General features: G+C 39.8%; 1 protein-coding gene across 1 annotated transcript in view; it reads right to left on the bottom strand.

Moving 5' to 3' along the window:
* TRIM66 (tripartite motif containing 66) overlaps window positions 1-14,422 on the bottom strand; it is a 56,099-nt gene that overhangs the window by 12,552 nt on the left and 29,125 nt on the right. Inside the window, exons 9-12 of the mRNA XM_076343376.1 lie at window positions 13,475-14,364; window positions 12,320-12,481; window positions 2,072-2,344; window positions 1,639-1,867 (exon numbers count right to left, since the gene is read on the bottom strand). Of these exons, the coding sequence (XP_076199491.1) occupies window positions 1,639-1,867; window positions 2,072-2,344; window positions 12,320-12,481; window positions 13,475-14,364 (1,554 nt within the window). The remainder of the gene's footprint in view (window positions 1-1,638; window positions 1,868-2,071; window positions 2,345-12,319; window positions 12,482-13,474; window positions 14,365-14,422) is intronic.

The raw sequence follows: 14,422 nt of genomic DNA, 5'->3' as shown, positions 1-14,422 counted from the left end.
TGTGTTTGGCTGTGGGCAGCACTCCTCAATTGCAGAGAACCCAGAATAGCGCAGCAGGAATGAGGTGGTTTTAAAAAATCACAGCCCTGACCCATGAGGAGAGACTGAAACCATCAAATTTGTTTAGTCTAAGAAAGAGAAGGGGAGGGGAGGGTGTTTATGCAAGCCATGATAAGAAGAAAAGTGGCTGTAAGAGGGAAAATTATGAAATGATGTACAATTTTTACCACATCCCTTGGGGCTAGGATAAGAAGTATTTTGTTGTAAATCAAGCTGAAATGTTTAGATTTGATATTAGAAAAGGATGAGTCATTGGAGATATACACCAGAAGCAGCGGGGTTTGGCAGCACAGCACTGCTGAAGCCAGCAAGTCCTACTGAGAGCCACTAGCAAAGATAATGTTGCCTTTGCAACAGAGTTAATCTCTCTCACTGGTGCACACTGCATACGGTGACTGTATCTCCTCAGCTCTCCCCTCACTGCATGCCTTTAAACAGGGAGAGCAGGATGGGAATTGTTCACTCCTGTTCCTTCCTTGTGCAAAGGGAGCAGCATTGACTTCAACTCTCTAGTCTTTCCATCCTCTTGCACAACAGGACCTGTGCAAATTTGTAGCATCTGTTATAGATAGTGAGATTCTGTATGTTGGGGCTGCTTTCTGTGTGTAGTGTCACACGACCCAAACCAGATACTACAAAGCTGCTCATCTCAGAGACACTTAAGCCTGACTGAAGCACAGCTTTTTAGGGGTGCGCCTGATTCTTACAACTCACACAAATGATTGTGGCATAATTGTCACAATTTGGCATAGTACATAAAAGAGAAGACAAATACATTTCCTCGGCTCACTGAGCTAGGCCTCCTTTATACTAATTAGAATTCTCTGAATAAAAATACAGCACAGAGATAGAAATATTAATTCGTCTTTTACAGAGAAAAGCAGCCAAATATTGGCATAAGTCACAGGATAACAGCTTGATCCTGCAATCCCTTGCTTGCACGAATAGTCACATTGACTTTTAGAGTTTGCAGGAATGAGGCTTTACAGTGTAGCACAAGCATATTGGCAACTTGCCCATGGAAAGAGTTAAGTAAGGTCTAATTCTCCATTAAGGCTGAAGAAATAGGCCTTGGCTGAAGGGAGTGTTCCACAGTAGACAGAGCCAAGCAAAAGCACATACTGTGCAATATATTAACCTAACAAAAATTTGCTATGCTACTGATGTGAAGGACTTAGCAGAAGGCACATTACATTTTGGAAGCAATTTTTTTTTTTTATTGAATTTGGACTCTTCCAACCAGCTCTTCAATAGTCATAACTGCAGGTCTCATTAACAGGAGTGCTTCTAAGAGAACTAATACTCCAGGTACTTCACACAGACACACGCGTTTCTGGTTCATAGCTGAAGGATGTTACAAATTCAAGGCATATCATTTCCATGTTTTTCCTCCACAAATGAGATCAAACACACTTTTCCATTGGATTAAGTACTCTGATAATATTTGAAGCTTGCTGGAAAAGCACATTTATATGTAAGTACATTAATAAGCATACTGCTTTGCAATGCTTGCAATGCACAGTGCTAAGAAAGAAAGAAAGACCAAAAACCCAAATGAAATAATGAAAAGCCTGGTACCTTCTTTACTTCTAAGTTGTCTCATTCTGGCATTCACGGGCAGGAAAGAAGTATTGCTGAGCAGTTCAGAAGGAGAATTGCAATGTTGAGATTTTTTGATCGAAAGATTAATAGGTTCTTCCAGCACTTTTTGCATAGAAAGAGTTAATTCATTAACTACATCTTGCCCAGCAGTAGCCAAGCTGTTTTCTAGAGGATGATCTACAATATCGAAGTCTTCATTTTCCAGCTTCGGGGTGGGGGGGAAAAAAATCAAATTTTATTATTAGCTTTCTTTCTTTCCACCTTAAGAAAATAATTCGTATTCAGTCTTCAAATACCAGATAAGGAAAACTTTACTTACTGAAATAGCTGCCTTTGACTGACTAACAATAACACGTGTTATCAATGAAAGTGGATTCCCTTTCAGCCAAAGAGTTTGAGCGATTCCTACCTTGCACTTAGTGCTGCCCTGGAGTGCATCACCTGGTGCGAGGCCAGCAGCAGCCCCAGGGCTCAGGTCACCTGGAGCTCTGCCCAACGCCAAGCTGTAGCTGGGCACTGACTCTGGTGGAGTATCACAGTCACAAAGGGCGTTCGGGGATGGGCCAAGTGTTACAGTGGCTGTGCCTTGCATCTGTGGATCAGCCGAGCTAGATAACCTTGTTGAAGGTAATTCCATTTCTAAACCGTTTGAAAAGCCCACAATGCTTAAGGATGCCGAACGCTGGGAAAAGAAAAAAGAAAAAGAAAAACAATACGTTAATAAGCTTTTCAGCAGCAAAATGCTACTGTTCTTTCTATAATGGATGAGATACTCTGTTTCAGCTATACATAATCAACCAGTTGTGGCTTGAAAGTATCTACTGTAATCTTATACCATTTCCAAAAGCTTTAGCGTTTCCACCATTAAAACTGAAAACTGGAAAAGGAGACACCTAGGTTACTCTTCTGTGAGTCACAAAAAATGTCTTCCTTTGATCAGTCCAAGGGATCCTGATTTTTAACTCCCTACAATGAACGGGAAATATAAGCATGTAGAATATTGTACTAAATCGATCCTTGATATAAAACCCTACTAGCTTCCGTAAAGTTATTCCAGAAGAAATAAGATTCAGATCAGAAATTTTATCATTTTATTCAAAAATCATCAGATCACTTTATTCAGAAAGAAGATTCAGAAGAAATAAGATTCAGATCTGACACAAGTGGATGAAACTATTGTTACTGTTAATGATGCTGAAAACTTTATGCTAGTTAGTGAGTCTGTGCCATTAAAACCTAAGGCACTTGCCCTTTAAATATCATAGTGTAAATCTAGAAGCATACTACATGCACTAATGAGGAAAGGATGTACATGTCTAGTTTCCAAAGAAAGGGAATATTTACCAAAAAATCTGAAATAGTTTTAGCAACATGCATTTCCTACTGTCTCATGATTTGTCACTGTCAAAACCACAGAAATACTGTTGTACAAAACAAAGCAAATCCACCCATCTAGGTGACTTATTTAAGCAGCCTTACATCCAGGAATGTGTGACTGTACTGAAATCAGTACTTCTAGTGTCCATATGAAGGAAATATAAGCAGTCTTAAGAAGTACGCAGATCTGTGTCATTTGATTATGTAATTTTCCATTTATTTCATCATAGTTCATTGGTGTTTCACCCTTGATAATTGACTGAATAAATCCTTTTCATTTGACTACAACACAGTAAGTGGCACTCATTGTAATATAAATCAAGACAAAAGAAATGTGTTGATTGCATCTGAATTGGAGTTTAATTTCATTGTTATACTTATTTTTCTGCTAGGGGCCTGTGACTTAGAAGTGAATCTGAGACAGAACCCATTTCATAGATTTAATTAGTATTTTTCTCAACTGTTACTCCATTTTGGATTGTGATATCTTTGTCTGTCTTAATCCAACAATGGTAGACAGTAGCCTAGATTGAGCTGTCAGTTGTGCCTGTGTAAATCCTACATAATGCCAAAGAAGTCAGCCTTGAATTCCTCTGCTTGCAATGCACATCACCTATGTGCTAAGAGAACACTCTGCCCACAGACATTAATTTCCGCCTAAGGAAGTAATTTAATTTCCTTTTCCTCAATTTGCAATCGATGCTACAATAGGAGCTTTGCCTGAACAGTGACCACTTATATTCAATGAGCCTGCATTTGAGACAGAAAGAGGTCAGTTCTTCTGCAGTGCTAGAGAAGGTTTGTGCCATTCTACCACACAGTGCTCTAGTAAGTCTGTTTTAAACAGTCCTTTCATGTAGAAGGCACTCCAGAGAGTACTGGGTCTCTGCAGCCAGGGTATTGGCCATTTCCTGCCTCTTGAGGCAAATGAATGTCCCTGAATCTAAGCTCTCTGAGCTATAACAACTTCTTGGAACCAGCTGGAACCAGTCAAACACGTTATTCCTACCTTACATTTGAGCTGAAAACTAGAACACAGCATATGAGGAAATGCATTGGTGGAGGCACAATTTTCCATATACTGTGTCTCATAGAGCATTCCTAAGAATGCTCAGGTTTCAGACCAAAGGAATATATGCAGGTCAGGAAGGAATCCGGCTTTCGTGGTCACACATCCTAAAGAAGTCCACAAAGATCAAAAATGTTCATTTGCTGTCATAATTTGCTTATGACAGGTTCCTGCACATGCAATGACAAATGTGGCCTATCGAGTACACATTTTCCTTTTCATTCCATCACTCTTTTTATCACAAGCCTTTTTCAGATGACAAAATAAACATGTGAATTGTTCTTATATCACTTACAGAAAATTAAACAAATAAGCAGAATTCGTGCTTGAACTGAACTGATGGACTGTAATCAGCCTTGCCTTTTCCCCTTATTTCAAAGTCCATTGTGAGCATTAATTAAGTCCCTGTGAGGTAGTTAAATATTTATTTAGCCAGATTCTCAAAAGCACGAAGCATCCACACATTCCTGTCCGAGTCAATACGAACTACCTAATGCTGTGCTCCATTGGACATGGGCATGCTGAGGCACACACCTAGTAGGCACACCACCCAAAGCTGCACAGCAAGTTAACTGGAGACCTTGTGGCTATTCACTTCTTCTAACCACTACACGCATCTTCCTTTACTTATGTTACGAGAGCGTGCCATCATCTATTACGTATTGAGACCTGACCTTATGAAGACCTGTCTATGTGTAACTGTATACACTGCAGGCAAAATGTTAGCCCTACTAAGACAATGGTAGGATTACTCCTGGCTTCAGTGAGACAGGTTTACTTACTGCGAGTAGTCGCTGGAACGACTCCTACTGCAGAACAAAAGAAATAGACACTCACATAAGACTTGTTATAACTAAAATTTTTAGAAAGGTGAAATTCAATTGCATTATATGGCTGTATCTTTTTTACTCCTCTAGCTAGCACCAGTTTCTTCAGAGATCTTTTTAGATTATATAAGCCAATATAAAACCTTACTCTTGTTAAAAAGAAGAAAGAATAATGAGGCCATCAAACTGCTATCTGTCTTTCCCTTGGGGCAAAAGTTAATTTTGTGGTTATTTTAATGATGAAGCAACATTATGATCTTTCAGTGCAAAATATTAAAACTCACAGTTAAGAACAGACACATTCCATTCTGATCCATGGAGCTGCTGTCAAGTGTGAAGTGAACAATGCACTGGGAACAAGGCTCATTAATAGACTATTAATTCACTCCCTAAAATAATCATTTCTTTTGCCATTAGCAAAAATTTCTCTTTTCCCTTGACAGTTCAGCTAGTTTTTGCAAATGGGATGCCTTTAAAGAATTGATCTCTGTTTTATAAAAGCTCTATTGCTTTTACATTGCACCCTTTGAACAACAACAAGCATTAATTATGCTCTTGGGTAGAGGGTGGCTTCGGCTATAGGTTAATTTTGAAACTTTTGACATTTTCATGTACAGCCTGGCACATCGAACTACATTTGTGTCATTATAAATGGAATTCTCATTGTCTCATAATTGATTTTGGTCTGATGATCCTTATAATATAATGGCAGCAGCATCACCACCCCAAAATGCCTTCTACCACAAATTTCATAGCTATGGTAGTGAAAGGTAAGAAGAAAGAACATGCAAAGTGCCTTCAGAGAAAAAAAATAAACATATTGTTCAGTTCAAATATTTCTTTGATCACTGTTGCATTTAAAAAGGTCCAGTGTAAACATGCAGCACTAATACAGAAGAATTCTGAGAAGCAAATACTTACCTTGAAACACTGGGATTAGGATTTGTTAGGATTGTTTTGGCAAAGTCTCAAGGCTGTTGACATTAAGTGTCACAGATAAAGAAAGCTAAAACTAGGAACCGCCAATTCTCTTTGCTATAAGAGAAATAACACACTGCAAATGGTTGCAGAGTAATGAACGGCTGCTATTAAGTGGAGCAATCCCCCTGGCAGCTCATTATGCTAGGAGGTTAAACAAATGTACTACTCCAATTCACTTGTTTAACTCACCGCACACAGCAGCACTGATAACACAGTCTACACATGCTTCCTTTTCATATTTCCCAATTTCAGAATAGAATCCGAAGGATTTCCTTTCCGTTTTTATGAGAAAAAGAATCCAAATCTTCCTTAACATTTTGTCTGAATAAACTGGAGCTGGCTTAAAGCGGAAGGAGGAAGAGATTGTACGGAGCAAGCAGCATCATGTTTTATTTATCCTTTTTTCCAGGTCAAAGGAAAAGGTTTTGTTGAATTAACATTCTGGGAAATGTACCTAATTGCATTAAGCATGACCGCATTTGTGCTGTAAGCAGCTCAATTCTTCAAAGTCAAAAAATACTCTGATACTTTAGGAATTTGCAGGACCCTAAATTCCAGGCTTTTATCATTATCTCCATCACCTCTAATCCCCCTGAATTAATAGTAATTAGAAAAAAAAAACAGCGACACAACAAACCCACCCCAGTCCCAAGCTCAGATTCGAAGTCCTAGGGTTGGGTATTAAATTATTATTACTTCCAGTCACTAAGTAATCACAACATGCTCAGTGCAATACTAACAAAAATAAAACCTGTACTGTGCCCCCCAACCCCTCTCCCACAAATTTCACATGCTTTTAAAGAAAAAAAAAAAAATACCTTTAGTTAATGTCCCTGCCCACAGCAAGGGGGTTGGACTAGGTGACCTTTAGAGGTCCCTTCCAACCCAAACTATTCTATGATTCTATAAGCACTTGTCACCAAGATGGAAGAGTTGTCATTAATAAAGCTTAGGACAAATGTGTTGGGGCAAAATACCCAAGAATGCCACCTACAGCAGACTGAGATCAACTGTTCACTCTGATAATCCTGTAGTAACAGCAGCATTGGCATGTCAGAGCTTAGAAGTTCACATGCATCAAGTCCCAGGAGAGGCTGAGAGGTTCCACCATGAACTGTCACTATGTTAGTCTTGCATGAAATGCATATAACTAGAATAAAATAGAAGCCTCTCTCAGAGTGCTCTCAAGAGTGCTCCTTGGATGGCATGGAATATTTTCTAGGATTTCCCCATTTCGGGTACTTTATGGTGCTTGAGACAAACAGAGCTCTCGAACTAAGAACCTGGGACTTACTGTAAATCAAAAAGAGCAACACAAAAATAGCACTATACAAAATTTCCATGTGCTTGCACCTCGATTACTACTTCTGGTCACCCTGTCTCAAAGGGATTTATCAAAACCACAAAATATAGGGAAAATGGCCAAAGATATAAAGGACCAAAGTATAGAATGGCTTCCATGAAAAAAAGACACTAGAGAGACCAGCAATCACTTTTCAGCTTCAAAAAGAAATGTTTGAGAGGAAATTCAATATAGGCTTATAAAATATGGATATTATGAAGGTGGTGAATACAGAGTGATTATTCACTGGTTTTCCTAACACAAGAACTGGAAGGCATCCTACTGAATTATCAGGCAACAGACTTAAAGTAAGCCAACAGAGGAACTTCTCATGCAATGCAAAACTTAGTTGCTGCAGAATGCTGAGGAGACCAATAGTATTGAAATGGACTCAAAAACGGATTAGACAAATTCATAGAGGAGGTGTCCATGAAGAGCTGCAAAACACAATTGTCTGGGTACAACCTTCAGTTCGGAAAGTCCCTAAAGTGCTGGTTTTCAGAAGCTGGGATAGTGCATCATCAAAGAATCAGTTTATATTTGTCTGTTTCTTATACCCTTTCCTAAGCATCTGCTATTGGCTACAGCTATAAAGGAACAGATACAGCTGTTCAGTAATAATTTACTAATACAGTGCATGACATATTCAGAGATTTATTTTAAGCAGACGGTGCAATAATAGCTCAAGGGGAGAAACCCTCAAAGGTTGCTAAGGAACATAACCAAATCTGAGTTTGACAAACGCTGTCCAATCTACTCACAACTGATCAGTGTCCCAGAAGGCAGAACCACGAGTGCCCAAGCCAGTTAGGTTTTTAGGATGAGTGGGGATGGTACAGAGTGTTCCACTGCACAGGACTCAACCCAACAGCTGGACAAGACAAGGAATCCTCCCTCCCAGAAGTAAAGGCCCTGCTCCTAACTAGAGAAAGGGGTGCAGTTATGGAGTCTGAGGAGGAGAGACGTCCAAGCTGGCCCTGCAACAATGCCAATGTCTGTTGCAGCAGTACCTGGGGCTCACACTACAGATTTGTGCTATAGATGTACAGTAATTATGACATTTCTTCAAATGCTAGTACAGCCTTTAGACCTCTTGCTCATCACAGCCACAAATGACAATTAGGTACATGTAAGCAAAACAGGGACTGTATGCCCTTTATTACTCCTGAAAACACAATTAGGCCAAAAATATCTTACTATTCTCACCTCTGCTCCAGAATAGATGACCTCTCCAGTCCTGTGCACAAATTAATAACTCAATATCATACTATATAAAAGCAACAGGAGGACCATATCATTGCAGAAAGTTGGTAACCCTTTCCACAAAATTGTTAATCTAATTGAGTACTCATTCCTTCACACTGCAACTTAGCAATTCAATAGCTTGTATGAAATCTGTTTGCTGGAGCTTGGCACAATTCCCCAGAACAAAAGTGCAGGTATCACAAAAGTTATTCTGAGATTTGTCCTCTGTCTTCCTGGCATTCTTACTGGAGAGGTTGGGTATTTGACAGGCATGGAGATGGAACAACTTCACAACCCAAAACAGAGGTCCCGGCTACACAAGTGAAGTATACTGACAGGCAAGCATGAAGCGAAAATTATACTCATTTTGCACATAGACAGAAAACTTCCATTTCTAGTGTTGCATTCTTAAAAGGTGCTAATCAAGCCCAAAGTTATGCTAAGTGCAGTACTAGACTTGTATGAAACAATCAATGGTCTAAGTATAGAAACATTTATTCTGCACAAAAAATTCAATTCACAGGGAAAGAAAAGTTAGAGGAATACACAGGAAGACAGAAAGGCTGACAAAATATCACCATTAGTGTTCCAAAAACAGTGAAACAAATGAAAACAAGCCCACACATAACTGAAGTTACATGTTTAGAGACTATACTATACACATGCATACAGAGCAGGTGGGCACAGACAGGAATTACTCTGAACTTTAAGACAGCAGTAACCTTGATGCTAATGTTTCTGATCAACACCAGCTAGAACACCCTACTTTATACAGCTGGAAAGCCAAAATTCTGTCTGCTCAGTGAAGCTAGATCTAATTTTTGTCCTGATAGATAGTGAAATGTAACACACGAGGACATTTTACAAGTGCATGAAGTGTTTCATCCTTGCTTCTCTACTTCTGCTTATCAATAACCAGCTTTAAATATGAGGGACAGAAAACAGTACTCATCAGAATAACTTGAACAGGCGTTCTTTGAACTCACAAGCACTCACATGGCATACGAGTACCTCAACACCGTGGTGTAACGGCTGCACCAGCACTTGTCTGGGATGATCTGAGTAACGTACTTGTGGTTTCCCCGTTTATGAGTAATGTTGTGATCCCAAACTATTAATAGCATCTGCTCTATATTGCTTCACACATAAATATGATCCTGTATGCAGACAATTCATCTAGTTATTAGTCAATAGTATCAAATGCATACCGTAAACATGTTTCAAAATTAATGCACAGATGTTTAATTACATGAGCAATCAAGCCTTGTCCCCTCCAAAATAAAGGAAACCACTGGGCTAATGGAAGCTTTTATTTTTTGACAGATCTTGGCAAACATAGTTACATAACTGCCAAAACAGTTAATTCTGAGTTTTGCTACATCCTGGTTCACACTGCTTTCTCTTTAATGAAAGAATCTCAGCAGCCAGAGAATTACCTACTCCACTAGGAATGTTGCGCACAACGAAGGCTGTTAGAGGTCAGCAGAACTGCAACACAAGGCCAAGAAGTCCAATACCAATTATTCTCCAAAAGGCAGAATACAGTTCTTCTCCAGGTAGCAAAAGGTTTCTCTACCATATTTTCCAAGTGCAGTATTTTAGACTTCTCCACATTGGCTTTTTCCACGTCCTCCAAGAACTTGAGAGAGATTAAATGTTCTGAATACAGGCCATATGAAAGTAAATGGACACCTATACAGAAATTTTTGTCTGGAGATGAGTGTGAAAATATTTAATCAGGTGAAACAGAGATGAGAATGAATAGACACATCCCCTTGTTCTTAAATAGGAACCCATCTCCCATTTAAACCTAGATTTAATCTGTCAGCAAAAGCAGTCAGACATCTTTAAACAGCATTCATGAAGAATATATTTCAAGGGTTTCCTTACTGTGCTGTTTCCCTTCATCATTTCTAATTAGCTGTTGCCAGAGCTGTCAGTACATTATGGCTTCATCCCAAACAGCTCATTGCAAGAGATAAATACAAGCAAAGATGGGGCACTGTAGCTGTTGAATGTCCTAATTTCTTGCAGAGGTACCAGGAAACTAGTAAAAAAACAGACACACCTGTGCTTTCTGCACAAGAGCATACACTTCTCAGCACCATTAGAAGAATTTCCTTTTTTTTTTCCTAGGATTATCTTCCTCTTGCCGCCTTCTCAACTTGTACAGCAACGAATCAGTCCTTCGTCCTTTTTTCCTCTTCCTTTTCCTATCAGACTACACTAGTCTCTCTTTTGCACATCTTCTTCCTTTTTCTTCCCTCTTTTGTTGTTTAAGCTGTTGGGAGTAACCTTCCTTTACAGGTCCAGAAGACAAAGGACAGCTTCTTCAACACGCGTGTAGAAAAAGACTCTGAAAGCTAGTTGGTTAGCATCACTATTCATTTTCACAAATAACTTTGAGGGTGTGTCTGCATTACAAGAAAAGTATGTGCTCAGGTTCATGGTGCTGCTCAGGCCTTAAATACACATCTTCAATTTTTACAGTCATACCCTAAAGTAAAGATAGCCCTATCCTAGAAAAGTTGCATAGCTTTCCTCAATCTTGTGCTCTGTCATCAGAGGTTAAGGGACATCTGCTTCCACATGTGAAAGTTCAGAGCCAAAGAGTGTCGTCTCAGAATGTTGCGATACCATCAGCCTGATCCAGAAATTCCATCACATCTACAGGATTAAGTTAGCAATTGCAGATTTCTTTGTGGCTTCCAAACCTGATTTGCATGCTGCTTCCAGACCCTCAGTAATCATTACCCTTCCGTGTCTCTACAATTCCTAAAAGGATCTCCAACAACTCTCTGAATGGGTATTGCATCATAAATATGTTGGGTCAACAAAGCTACATACTAAAGAAGGATAAAAAAACCCCTTCCTTTTTCTGGCTAGTAAGGAAAGACAAGTTCTTCCACAATATTCCACACACAAATTCCAAGAAAAAATATCCATGAAAGACTTCTACATGGTACACAACATGAGTCATGCACAGAAGTACCAAACAGATTTGAGCAACCAGAATATGAAGTGCTGTTTGGAGTATTTTAAACAAACTGTACGGAGAGGTAAAAGGCAGCTTCTCTCCCTCAAATGCACAGGTCATATCCAGAGCCAGCAAGGATCTACTGATAAAGATTAGCCTTCCTGGTTTTGTCTATGCTGCTTCTTCAATAGTTAGGGCCTCCCAGTACGTGGAAGGATCAAAGCATGGCTCTATTATGTGCTGAAATATTCTAGAGATACAGAAATCTATGATTTTTCTGCTTATACATGAACAAGGAGAAGGAGTATATCAGAATTATATCCCTTTCAGACACCACATCTTCAGTAATAATTAGTGTTGTTATTTCCAGGGCAACTATTTTGAAGGATGTTTCTCAGGCCTGATTTCATCAGAATCTCTGACTCTTTTTTCTTTTTTTTTTTTTTTTTTTAATTAATTGCTGCTAGTACGGTCATTAGCAAGTCCTCATAGTTAAATCCCTAGAGATAGGGACTGGACAGAATTTACTAAGTGAAGAAGTAGGTCTTCTATTTATTTACCAGTTCATGCTTAACAATCATGCCAGCCAGATCTAAACCCTACCAGCTTATAGAACAGTTGCTGATCCTGGCTACAGCACAGTGTGTAGGCATCTAACTGGAAGATGCACACTAGGTTAGGCTATGACTGTCTTCCAGTGGCTTTACAAGCCATTTTGTCAGCTTTTACTGTATTTTAATTTTTTCAACCTGATTGCAAATTCCAATGCCATATTATATTCAATATTATCAAATCATGTTTTCCCTTTAAAATATTTTTTTTTTAAAAGTTCTTTGTACCTTTCTCACTGGATGGAAAGCTGGTTGTCGCAATGTGCTCTCAGGGGACTGACTGCTGACACCGGCTTCTTCATCTAGTGACTGTGACAGGGAGGGACTATCACTTTTGTCAAGAGGAATTACAGGCTTCTGGGCTTCAACTTCAGTGGAACTCTCACAGACCTACAAATCACAATTAAGAATTTGTGTTTTCAAAATCTCAGAAAGAAAAACGGTAACAAATTCACATCAACTCACAGCATACACAATATGACAAGACTGGAAAGACTCTAAAATAAAGATGTTCAAAGTAACCCTAAGTAGAGAGATAAACGAATAGAGAAAGATTTCTCTCAAACATTAATGAATTAAAAGAAAAAAAATCAATAAAGCTGCTGAAATGTACAGCTATTTCAAAAGCCTGCAGTCTGCCCCTACAGGTAAGCCACTTTGAGAGCTATTCAAGGTGGGAACTCCACAGAATGTACACAATGGGAAGTCGCAGCCACCTTTCTGCTGCAATCCTCACTGTTTTGAAAGAGTTTCAAAGCCACCTTATTATGCACCTTATCTGCCTTGTAGTTTGGATGCTCACCACCAAGCACTGTCCCTTTTTCAAAAGCAGGATTCTTACCAACAGAGGAAAAGGGGAGAAATTAGCCCCACTGACAAAACTATAACAGAAAATACTGATGAAAATCTTAAAGGACATGATGCAGTAGCAAGAGCAGTTACTAGTAGAATGGGAAATAACTCTCAGACTGAAAAAAGGTGTTCTTCACTCTTTTTTCACTAATCATTCAGAATCAAAAGGGAATCTTTTGCAAGGACTCAGGGCTTAAAGTTTCCATTAAAAAGGAGTTGAAATGGAGAATGACACTACTGCAGTCCTCCAGTTATCTATTCACAAAGGAGGAATGATGATGCTTTTATTCTCCCACTTGCTGCTCACCTTGTCTATTGAGAGATTCAGATCTTTGGGATCCAGGTTGTTTATGCAGCACTTTACAAAAAATTTTGGCTCAATCTGAATGAGGCACGAAGCCTCTGCTGAATACAAACATAGACAAGACAACAACAGAAAGTTCAACCAAATACATGAAATCTCAAAGGTGTCTCCCATTTCTGAGCTTACATTGACTAAACGCAATAGGAAAGAACTTTTGGAGAACTTACTTGTGCTTCATCTTGGATTTGTTGCTGAACTGGGGCTGGCTGCCTCACTATGTAGTTGATTTGACCAACTATGGTCTGTTGAACATGCTGAGTTGGCTTGGCTTTGTTCAGCTGCAAGCTGGACTGTCCTTGAGCCTGCAGAAGAAGCTCCAGATCCTTTTTCATCTCCTCCAGTTCAAACTGCTGGTGCATTATGTCCAGGCTCTGCTGGATGACTTGTTTGTGGGTGTTCTCATTCTGACCTGATGGTGGCGATGCTGGTGGCAGCTGCTGCTGCTGTGGTGGCTGCTGCAAGTGGCTAGACTTTATCTTCTGGAGATGACCAAGTTGCACTTGCACAGTTGATGTCTGCAAAGAAGCCTGTGTGTGGAATGGCTGTGGATGGTTCGTGTGAACTTGCTGAGCCTCATGCGATACAACAGCATAAGCCAGGGCTGCAGTCTGCTGCAGCTGCTGGGATGGTAAGTGCTTTCCCGTCCTCGCAGACACATTCTCTGGCTCTGACCGTGACTGCTGTTCCAGCCCAGGCTGTGTTAGCTTCATAGGCTGAAGGGCACCCCTTTGCTCTTTGTCATGTTGCTGCATGCTGTACTGCAGAGGAAAGTGCTGCTGATGCAGTTCAGGAGGTTGTCGAAAATTTTGATGGTGGTTTATGTCTTGGTAAGAAGGCTGAGCTTTGTTTGGGTGAGGTACGCTGAGGCAGTGAGAGCAACACACAGGTGTCGGACACTGAACTGCAGGTGGAAACTGATGTGGCTGGCTATTCACAGGCTCCAGCTGTGATGCTGGTGAACGGTGCCCATGATACAAGGAGGTCTGTAATCCTTGTACATTTCCACAGAATAGCACATCTGAGTGAGAAATGTGTCCACCTTCCATAGTGAAACCTCCTGGAAAAAACAGCAGATTTACTCCCTCCTATGGTCTTGACAAATTTACACAATAAAA

This window comes from Aptenodytes patagonicus, chromosome 7 (genome assembly GCF_965638725.1).
Source record: "Aptenodytes patagonicus chromosome 7, bAptPat1.pri.cur, whole genome shotgun sequence".
Taxonomy (NCBI): Eukaryota; Metazoa; Chordata; class Aves; order Sphenisciformes; family Spheniscidae; genus Aptenodytes; species Aptenodytes patagonicus.
Note: the sequence above shows the minus strand (reverse complement) of the source record. Positions and strands in the feature narration are given on the sequence as shown.